This window comes from Coregonus lavaretus, assembly GCF_964263955.1.
Source record: "Coregonus lavaretus genome assembly, contig: HAP1_SCAFFOLD_4291, whole genome shotgun sequence".
NCBI classification, from domain to species: domain Eukaryota; kingdom Metazoa; phylum Chordata; class Actinopteri; order Salmoniformes; family Salmonidae; genus Coregonus; species Coregonus lavaretus.
Genome location: NW_028164206.1, coordinates 13297 through 25000, shown reverse-complemented (window position 1 = coordinate 25000; position 11704 = coordinate 13297). Strand labels below are relative to the sequence as shown.

The following is an 11704-nucleotide window of genomic DNA, read 5'->3' as shown; positions in this document are numbered from 1 at the left end:
TCTGTCTGTCTGTCCCAGGAGGACCTAGACTAGACATGCTGCTAGTGCTGTCTGTCTGTCTGTCCCAGGAGGACCTAGACTAGACATGCTGCTAGTGCTGTCTGTCTGTCTGTCCCAGGAGGACCTAGACTAGACATGCTGCTAGTGCTGTCTGTCTGTCTGTCTGTCTGTCTGTCCCAGGAGGACATAGACTAGACACGCTGCTAGTGCTGTCTGTCTGTCTGCTAGACGACACACTGGTTACTTTATTTAGTTTTACAGGGACAGTGCACATTAAATCAACATTTCTGTAAACGTGCCAGTTTTAACCAGCGAGCCTTTCAACTGTGGTAGCCTATTTTGGGGTGTTGAAAGTTGCGACGGCTCTCTCAAGTATTGGGCTCCATTAGTGATGGAGAATGGAGATGTACACCTCCTCTGTGGTCACAGTGAGCCTCTCAACAGGGGCATATTTGGAGTGTATAACGTTTCTAAAACAGCTAAGGCTATCTGGTGCATTAGCACCGCAATGGAAAGACCTAGGCCTACAGGAAACCACACAGTCCCAATGAGGATGAGCTGTACTGGGGCTGATAGGAGCTGTAGGCCTAAAGGAAACCACACGTAGTCGATCAACAGCATCCTCACATATGCATTGCTTTTGTCCTGGTCGGTAGTCATTCAGTTCAGTTACTTTCCCCATCTCGCCCCAGAACCTGGTCGGTAGTCATTCAGTTCAGTTACTTTCCCCATCTCTCCCCAGAACCTGGTCGGTAGTCATTCAGTTGAGTTACTTTCCCCATCTCTCCCCAGAACCTGGTCGGTAGTCATTCAGTTGAGTTACTTTCCCCATCTCTCCCCAGAACCTGGTCGGTAGTCATTCAGTTCAGTTACTTTCCCCATCTCTCCCCAGAACCTGGTCGGTAGTCATTCAGTTCAGTTACTTTCCCCATCTCTCCCCAGAACCTGGTCGGTAGTCATTCAGTTCAGTTACTTTCCCCATCTCTCCCCAGAACCTGGTCGGTAGTCATTCAGTTGAGTTACTTTCCCCATCTCTCCCCAGAACCTGGTCGGTAGTCATTCAGTTCAGTTACTTTCCCCATCTCTCCCCAGAACCTGGTCGGTAGTCATTCAGTTCAGTTACTTTCCCCCATCTCTCCCCAGAACCTGGTCGGTAGTCATTCAGTTCAGTTACTTTCCCCATCTCTCCCCAGAACCTGGTCGGTAGTCATTCAGTTCAGTTATTTTCCCCATCTCTCCCCAGAACCTAATGGAGCATCTGACACATTTTAGATTTTAGTTCAGGGCTGTGATTACCTTATTAGAAAAACACCCAATAGACTAGCTCACAGGATCAAAATCATTCAATATTCTGTCCCATTCAAACTGACCTACATACAACGTCTGAGTCCCAAATGGCGCCCTATTTATTCCCAATATAGTGCACTACTTTTGACCAGGTTCCGTGATACTCTTAACGCCACACTTGACAATAGCCCCCTAACTGAAATCGATGGACATCAGAGTAGCCTATATAGACCTACAGTGGGATAGTTCTACCGGTCATTAGTAAATGACTAAAAAATGTAAAAATGTAGGAAGCTTATTGGTGACCAGACGCTGTAAGCATCAGATCAAATGTACAACTTTTAAAAGGGATAATGTGAGATTCTGGCTTCCAGTCATTTCGCTAGTTAGCATTGACTCACAAAAACACCCCTTAATTCCTTCATACTGCACGCAGAGACATACAAATGGTACCCACTAGTTCATCAGAGACATACAAATGGTACCCACTAGTTCATCAGAGACATTCAAATGGTACCCACTAGTTCATCAGAGACATACAAATGGTACCCACTAGTTCATCAGAGACATACAAATGGTACCCACTAGTTCATCAGAGACATTCAAATGGTACCCACTAGTTCATCAGAGACATTCAAATGGTACCCACTAGTTCATCAGAGACATACAAATGGTACCAACTAGTTCATCAGAGACATACAAATGGTACCCACTAGTTCATCAGAGACATACAAATGGTACCCACTAGTTCATCAGAGACATACAAATGGTACCCACTAGTTCATCAGAGACATACAAATGGTACCCACTAGTTCATCAGAGACATACAAATGGTACCCACTAGTTCATCAGAGACATACAAATGGCACCCACTAGTTCATCAGAGACATACAAATGGTACCCACTAGTTCATCAGAGACATACAAATGGTACCCACTAGTTCATCAGAGACATACAAATGGTACCCACTAGTTCATCAGAGACATACAAATGGTACCCACTAGTTCATCAGAGACATACAAATGGTATCCACTAGTTCATCAGAGACATTCAAATGGTATCCACTAGTTCATCAGAGACATTCAAATGGTACCCACTAGTTCATCAGAGACATTCAAATGGTACCCACTAGTTCATCAGACTCTGGGTAAGTAGAACAAAATGCCAGAATGTCGCAGTATCCCTTTAAATACCCAGCGTTAAGTTAGGACTTGCCAGAGTAAAGTGTTTTCAGTTTTTCCAGCCTATACATTGTCCTGCTGTAAATCCCCAGTATTGTTATTATATAGGAGACTGAACAGCTTGAAGGAAGCCTGACAATAAGGCTAATCCAACAAACTTCATGAACTCTTGAGAGTCTTGTGGGCAAATACCTGTTGACTCTTGTCCTATAATACTGTTATTTTTCTAAATGGAAATAAGCCTAGGTCTACACATTAAATTAGCCTGATCCCAGATCTGTTTATGCTCTATAGCCAAGTCCTATTGTCGTTGTCACGCATGGCAGTGACCATAGCAGTTAGCAAGGCAGCAAACACAGGTCTGGGACCAGGCTTAATTGCACCCAAAAATAAGATGTTAGGAAGAATTGCAACCTTCCTCTTCCAGTACTAGGCCTACATTTGTTCAGACATGGCTGTGTTCTCGACCAGAGCCAGGGTCAAACCTTCTCAGGATTGTAGTCATTTTCTCTGTACTGGTGTCTGCTAGCCTGGCAGTGAGGGGCTGACACAGGCCCAACAACGCCGTCCCCCTGGGGATGAAGCCCAAACTCACCCATTTATGCTACTGCTAGCTGGTGATCAAGTAGCCTGGTCCCAGATCAGTTTCTTCTGTCTTGCCAACCACTATGGTCATTGTCATACGTGTGAGAATGACCATAGGAGTCGGCAAGACAGCAGAAACTGATCTGGGACCAGACTAGCGCTTGAGAAAAGAATGCGCACAAACACACACACACCGACCCTCAGCTGCACAGAGCGAGGAACTCACTGAAAGAAGAACTAGTCGTGTTCCTGAAAGTCTGTACTAACTCTGCTATTGGATGCTGTTACATTTCTTCCAGCGCTGCATTCAGCTTGGGAAACGACCCGTACTTCGTCTCATGCTCATTGGGTGCATGGGCCCTAGACGTTTTCCCTATGTCGTGACGGTCTATGTTGACATGATATATAGTAACGGGCAGGACACCGTGGGAACAGCAGGAAGACTAAAGATTGAGAAAAAGAAACTCGGGTTCAGACCTTTTGTTGCTGCGTCAGCAAATTTTTCACTGTTGTGAAATGAAAATATTTGTATGATACAGAACCTTGACCCTAGACAGTTAGGCCTGGGTTGGTGAACATGTTGTATACAAAGTTATCAAAGCAGGATTTGGGTGGTTACAGTGCTCTGGAGATAGCAGTACATCAATTAGTCCTGTTTTTGCCAGGCAGAGGGCCCAAAATATTTAGGCTTACCAAACCACATTACAGAGAGAAGGAGACTAGGCGTCGTCCCAGGTTCCCCTGAAGTTGACATGCGGACATGAGAGGTCCAAAATGTGAAACACTATAATTCTACCGTACCAAAACAAATCTAGGTTGGATGCACCCTCAACACCTCCTTTGGCCGCCATTCCTTCCAGTTCTCTGCTGCCAATGACTGGAACGAATTGCAAAAATCTCTGAAGCTGGAGACTCTTATCTCCCTCAATAACTTTAAGCATCAGTTGTCAGAGCACCTTACCGATCACTGCACCTGTACACAGCCCATCTGAAATTAGCCCACCCAACTACCTCATCCCTATATTGTTATTTATTTTGCTCTTTTGCACCCCAGTATCTCTATTTGCACATAATCTCTTGCACATCTAGCATTCCAGTGTTAATACTATTGTAATTATTCTGCACTATAGCCTATTTATTGCCTTACCTCCATAACTTGCTACATTTGCACACACTGTATATATATTTTCTGTTGTATTTCTGACTTTATGTTTTTTACCCCATATGTAACTCTGTGTTGTTGTTTTTATTGCACTGCTTTGCTTTATCTTGGCCAGGTCGCAGTTGTAAATGAGAACCTGTTCTCAACTGGCTTACCTGGTTAAATAAAGGTGAAATAAAAAATTAATAAAACAAATAAATAAAACCTTGCGGTGCTGCGTGCTACGCCACTGCTTATAACTATAAGTTAAGTATAAACTATTAAGAAATCTAAGACGTGTCAAATAAATGATATCCAGCTCAGGGCTCCAGCTATGTGTTTGGTTTGCTAACTTGCTAGCTAAGTGGCTACATGTCAAGATCAAGCTTCTTGGTTACAGCAGAGACATTCAATCCCGTTCTGGATCAAGATCCCTGTTGCATAAAATTGTTTTGTGCGTCAATAACAATTTAAAGCCATGTCTGACAGACTAGTAGGACACAGTAATGGTTTAGGGTTGAGGAGGTCCTGGGCCATATCTGAGTGAATAGTGGGACACAGTAATGGTTTAGGGTTGAGGAGGTCCTGGGCCATGTCTGAGTGAATAGTGGGACACAGTAATGGTTTAGGGTTGAGGAGGTCCTGGGCCATATCTGACAGACTAGTAGGACAGTAATGGTTTAGGGTTGAGGAGGTCCTGGGCCATGTCTGAGTGAATAGTGGGACACAGTAATGGTTTCATAAGCATGCAGCTGCCCCAGCCACTTACCATAAACACAAAGACCCACCCAGCAAGCCTATGCATGGCAGCCAAGGCAAAGAGGCCTGCTTTTTAGTGGGTTTACTTTCTATAAAGAAGGCCTACAGCCTGCAACAACAACAGCCCTGTATACATGGGTTAGGAAACAACAGCACCATATACAGGGGTTAGGAAACAACAGCACCATGGGTTAGGAAACAACAGCCCTGTATACATGGGTTAGGAAACAACAGCACCATGGGTTAGGAAACAACAGCCCTGTATTCATGGGTTAGGAAACAACAGCCCTGTATTCATGGGTTAGGAAACAACAGCCCTGTATACATGGGTTAGGAAACAACAGCACCATGGGTTAGGAAACAACAGCCCTGTATTCATGGGTTAGGAAACAACAGCACCATGGGTTAGGAAACAACAGCCCTGTATTCATGGGTTAGGAAACAACAGCACCATGGGTTAGGAAACAACAGCCCTGTATACATGGGTTAGGAAACAACAGCACCATGGGTTAGGAAACAACAGCCCTGTATTCATGGGTTAGGAAACAACAGCCCTGTATTCATGGGTTAGGAAACAACAGCACCATGGGTTAGGAAACAACAGCCCTGTATTCATGGGTTAGGAAACAACAGCCCTGTATACATGGGTTAGGAAACAACAGCCCTGTATTCATGGGTTAGGAAACAACAGCCCTGTATACATGGGTTAGGAAACAACAGCACCATGGGTTAGGAAACAACAGCCCTGTATTCATGGGTTAGGAAACAACAGCCCTGTATCCATGGGTTAGGAAACAACAGCCCTGTATACATGGGTTAGGAAACAACAGCCCTGTATACATGGGTTAGGAAACAACAGCCCTGTATCCATGGGTTAGGAAACAACAGCACCATGGGTTAGGAAACAACAGCACCATGGGTTAGGAAACAACAGCACCATGGGTTAGGAAACAACAGCACCATGGGTTAGGAAACAACAGCCCTGTATTCATGGGTTAGGAAACAACAGCCCTGTATTCATGGGTTAGGAAACAACAGCCCTGTATTCATGGGTTAGGAAACAACAGCCCTGTATACATGGGTTAGGAAACAACAGCCCTGTATACATGGGTTAGGAAACAACAGCCCTGTATTCATGGGTTAGGAAACAACAGCACCATGGGTTAGGAAACAACAGCACCATGGGTTAGGAAACAACAGCCCTGTATACATGGGTTAGGAAACAACAGCCCTGTATTCATGGGTTAGGAAACAACAGCACCATGGGTTAGGAAACAACAGCCCTGTATACATGGGTTAGGAAACAACAGCACCATGGGTTAGGAAACAACAGCCCTGTATTCATGGGTTAGGAAACAACAGCCCTGTATTCATGGGTTAGGAAACAACAGCCCTGTATACATGGGTTAGGAAACAACAGCCCTGTATTCATGGGTTAGGAAACAACAGCCCTGTATTCATGGGTTAGGAAACAACAGCCCTGTATCCATGGGTTAGGAAACAACAGCCCTGTATACATGGGTTAGGAAACAACAGCCCTGTATCCATGGGTTAGGAAACAACAGCCCTGTATACATGGGTTAGGAAACAACAGCACCATGGGTTAGGAAACAACAGCACCATGGGTTAGGAAACAACAGCCCTGTATCCATGGGTTAGGAAACAACAGCCCTGTATTCATGGGTTAGGAAACAACAGCCCTGTATTCATGGGTTAGGAAACAACAGCCCTGTATTCATGGGTTAGGAAACAACAGCCCTGTATACATGGGTTAGGAAACAACAGCCCTGTATACATGGGTTAGGAAACAACAGCCCTGTATACATGGGTTAGGAAACAACAGCCCTGTATACATGGGTTAGGAAACAACAGCCCTGTATACATGGGTTAGGAAACAACAGCCCTGTATACATGGGTTAGGAAACAACAGCCCTGTATACATGGGTTAGGAAACAACAGCACCATGGGTTAGGAAACAACAGCACCATGGGTTAGGAAACAACAGCCCTACACTGCAGGTAGCGCAGGCCTACTGAATGTCATGAGATAACAAGGGAAGAAGCCAGCATCCCAAATGGTACCCTATTCCCTATATAGTCCACCACTTTGGACCAGAGCCCCTCTACGGGCCCAAAAGTAGTGCACTAGAAAGAGAATAGGGTGCCATTTGGGACGCTGCCTAAAGAGAGTCACCTTTCTAGATGTTAGGCTTGTCAGCATTAGGCCACGACTCTTAGTGGTTAAGAGCGTAGTGCCTGTAACCGAAAGGTCGCTGGTTCTAATCCCCGAGCCGACTAGGTGAAAAATCTGTCGACGTGCCCTTGAGCAAGTCACTTAACCCTAATTGCTCCTGTAAGTCGCTCTGGATAAGAGCTTCTGCTAAAATGTAAAATATCTAGTCCATGGGAAGGTGAGGTACTTTGAGCAATCTAGAGACACACCCAGTCAACCTTTAACTGCTAACTATATTGTCACCGACCTACTTAGTAGCGTACATGGATAATTACTGCAGGAGTCATCTGTCTCTCAACATCCCATCACTGCTGCCTCAGCAAAATGGAGCCTTATGACTTTAATAACTAACCACCACTGACAACATATTCTGACATCGAGTTGTGATACAGATCAAGAGGTGTACCACATGTTATAGTTGATGACTCAAATGCTGGACTGCCTATCGTGAATGTTTCCCCTCTCTGGTTCCACTTCCTCAATTAATATTATAAAAGGCTTACTACCCAAATACGCCCAAGCAACCCACACAAACTATCTAGCCCCGGCTGTTTCCAAAGTCCCTCTGAAAGGGAAAGGAGCTTGGCAAGCTGGTTGGTGTTGCAGGAGCCCACAGAATGTTACACTCAGGCTACAGAGCACACAAGTTTTAACCTTTGGGGAAAAGGCCACAAACTGCTAAATACTGTAAAAACACAATGTGAATAGACCTGCTTCAAAAAAAACTAGTTCGCGTAGCTAACTGCCTCCGAGACCGTCGCTGCTAACTGCCTCCGAGACCGTCACTGCTAACTGCCTCAGAGACCGTCACTGCTAACTGCCTTCGAGACCGTCACTGCTAACTGCCTCAGAGACCGTCACTGCTAACTGCCTCCGAGACCGTCACTGCTAACTGCCTCCGAGACCGTCACTGCTAACTGCCTCCGAGACCGTCACTGCTAACTGCCTCCGAGACCGTCACTGCTAACTGCCTCCGAGACCGTCACTGCTAACTGCCTCCGAGACCGTCACTGCTAACTGCCTCCGAGACCGTCACTGCCTCCGAGACCGTCACCGCTAACTGCCTCCGAGACCGTCACTGCTAACTGCCTCCGAGACCGTCACTGCTAACTGCCTCCCGAGACCGTCACTGCTAACTGCCTCCGAGACCGTCACTGCTAACTGCCTCCGAGACCGTCACTGCTAACTGCCTCAGAGACCGTCACTGCCTCCGAGACCGTCACCGCTAACTGCCTCCGAGACCGTCACTGCTAACTGCCTCCGAGGCCGTCACTGCTAACTGCCTCCGAGACCGTCACTGCTAACTGCCTCCGAGACCGTCACTGCTAACTGCCTCCGAGACCGTCACTGCTAACTGCCTCCGAGACCGTCACTGCTAACTGCCTCCGAGACGTCACTGCTAACTGCCTCCGAGACCGTCACTGCTAACTGCCTCCGAGACCGTCACTGCCTCCGAGACCGTCACTGCTAACTGCCTCCGAGACCGTCACTGCTAACTGCCTCCGAGACGTCACTGCTAACTGCCTCCGAGACCGTCACTGCTAACTGCCTTCGAGACCGTCACCGCTAACTGCCTCCGAGACCGTCGCTGCTAACTGCCTCCGAGACCGTCGCTGCTAACTGCCTCCGAGACCGTCGCTGCTAACTGCCTCCGAGACCGTCGCTGCTAACTGCCTCCGAGACCGTCGCTGCTAACTGCCTCCGAGACCGTCACTGCTAACTGCCTCCGAGACCGTCGCTGCTAACTGCCTCCGAGACCGTCACTGCTAACTGCCTCCGAGACCGTCACTGCTAACTGCCTTCGATCCCTCTCTCATCTGACAACTTCGATGTTGATCGGCAAAAAAAAAAAGTACAGTATTCAGATACAGGGCAAAATATAAAAATGGTGTGATTCATACACATCATTGTTATAGAAAAAGTTGAATAGCAAGCTAACATCCTGTCGTTGACCACATTATGGGTCCAGGTTGTATTGATAGCATGTCAACCCGACCTATCTGAGAGGAACATTATGCATTATGAACATTCTCTTATGGTAACAATAAGTTCTGAATAAGTGGAATGTTTACGTCTATAAAATGCAGCTTGATACACAATATGGACCAAAGATGTAGGTTCCTGCCACAGGATCTGCTTGCCAAACGATGGTAACAATGCGCCCAATTACAACAGCCGTTCAAAAGTTACCAACACCCCCCGTATCTCCCATCGTTGATTCTGGGTTGATTTGCTTGAAGGGGACTGCAACGCAGCAGTACACATCCATGCTTTAAGGGGACTGCAACGCAGCAGTACACATCCATGCTTTAAGGGGACTGCAACGCAGCAGTACACAGCCATGCTTTAAGGGGACTGCAACGCAGCAGTACACAGCCATGCTTTAAGGGGACTGCAACGCAGCAGTACACAGCCATGCTTTAAGGGGACTGCAACGCAGCAGTACACAGCCATGCTTTAAGGGGACTGCAACGCAGCAGTACACAGCCATGCTTTAAGGGGACTGCAACGCAGCAGTACACAGCCATGCTTTAAGGGGACTGCAACGCAGCAGTACACAGCCATGCTTTAAGGGGACTGCAACGCAGCAGTACACAGCCATGCTTTAAGGGGACTGCAACGCAGCAGTACACAGCCATGCTTTAAGGGGACTGCAACGCAGCAGTACACAGCCGTGTTCAGACCCGATACATAAACGCAATTCCATGGTTTTGAGAACAGAAAGGCATCTCTCATAGCAGGACTTTCCAACGTCCCACCTCTATCTAGCAGACTGTTATAGTAGAGGCTAGGTGGTGGTAGTAGGTACCCTAGTTGTCATGCTCAGCCCATTAAAACGAGATACTACTGAGCCATGCTGTTTCCCAGGCCACGACACAACGTTCCTCGAAGGCAGTTAGTTAGTCAACACTTTTTAGTTTGAGAAAAGAACTGAACATTAAAAAGTGTTCTTCGCAATACAATAAATAACATTCAACCTCCCATTTCTTTGACAGCTGTGTGAAAATGTTGCTACATTTCATCACATCAATTGTTAAAATTGTACAATGAGGCAATGTTAATCAAACATAGTTACCTCTCATGAACCTCTTCGCTAGTATGCCAGTTGTTTTTCTATGCTTACTAACTAGGCTGCATGACTGGCTAGACAAAGGGAGCAAGTAGAAAACTTTGTAGCTAACTTTTTCTTAAATAATAAACAGCTTCCTTCCTATGCTGTTAGACATAGTTATACATAGCAAGCTTTATGGCGGAATAATGACTTGTTAAATCATACAACACGATTCTTACTTTGACATAAGCCTACCTCGGGTTAGGCACGTTTCCTACTAGTTAGCTAGCTAGTTAACCTAGAATCTCCAAGCTGAAAAAGGTACAACTAGTTAAACAGTGTTTTAACTCACGAGAATCAGGCTGCACATCTCGACGGTCCAATGTCTGCCTGACTCCCACACCAACTGACAGTTTCAAATGCCAAATCATCTTCAAGTTTTTGCAAAAACATAGCTACCGCAAGAAGACAAGCACTGAGCTCTAAGTTATGGGGAGACTGGGCACAACTACCAAACATCCACTTTCTACATTTGCACGCTGTGACAACATGCACTTTTGAACGAACCATTTATCACTCGTAGGGGTGGTCGGTCATATCACGAACAAGGTTTGTCTATATCATGAACTTGGTTGTCGCGCATTTAGCGATAAGTTATGTGGTTATGAACGTTTTGATACGGTCAATAATCAAAACTATGTCAAGATAGTGATAGATACTGTACCAGATTTTTACCAATCAACATAGCGCCCGCCTCACCTAAACTATGGTCTCATCCACACTGCAGTAATCGAAAGCACATAAAAAGAAGCAAGGTTTTAATGTTTGTAATAATTGTTGTCTGGTCATAAACAACTTTGTGAAAAACGAGGTCATATGTACAAGGGTTACACGATGCACATGTATGTGTAAACCATTATAAAGGACTGGTTAATAGCCATAGACATATTGCCAAAACTACTGAAATATGTTAGATACTTTTTTAGAGTGATTTTCTGAGCAAATAGTCTCACAGTGGTAGTTTTTTTTACAAGTATTTTCAAATGACCTAAAAGCATAATGGGTTGGGATGATGTCACTGGAAAACCACCAGATATTTGCATAATGTTATGCAGTATATGTCAATAGAACACTTGTTTTGGTCCAGGAAAAGTTGCAAATGTGGTCCAATTTATTTTAGGGTTAACCGCATTTCACAACTAGACATGTTTCATTACTTATCCTAATTACCAGATTAGAATAGGACAGGTCTTGTGAATGACCAGTTTCTGATGACCAGAATGATGAGATATGTCCTAATTAATGATTTATTTATTACACTAGATGACCTCCAGGGGGCGCTGTTTTGAAGCCTCCATGCCTCCATCTTGGCACTCCCCCACCGTTGTAAAAAATATTTAGAAAACTATAGAAATGCATTCACAAATGTCTACATTTGTTTTTGCCACGTTTATTCAGTTATAGACA

At 45.4% G+C, this 11704-nt stretch overlaps 1 protein-coding gene across 2 annotated transcripts in view; it reads right to left on the bottom strand.

The window, feature by feature from the left end:
- LOC311117322 (protein FAM53B-like) overlaps window positions 1–10726 on the bottom strand; it is a 36842-nt gene extending 26116 nt beyond the window's left edge. For both annotated transcript variants that reach the window (XM_084192284.1, XM_084192283.1), the window contains exon 1: window positions 10590–10726. Coding sequence is in view for 1 of the 2 variants with exons in the window: in XM_084192283.1 (XP_084048409.1) it covers window positions 10590–10607 (18 nt within the window). In the remaining variant the exon portion in view is untranslated. The remainder of the gene's footprint in view (window positions 1–10589) is intronic.
- Window positions 10727–11704: the final 978 nt, after the last annotated feature.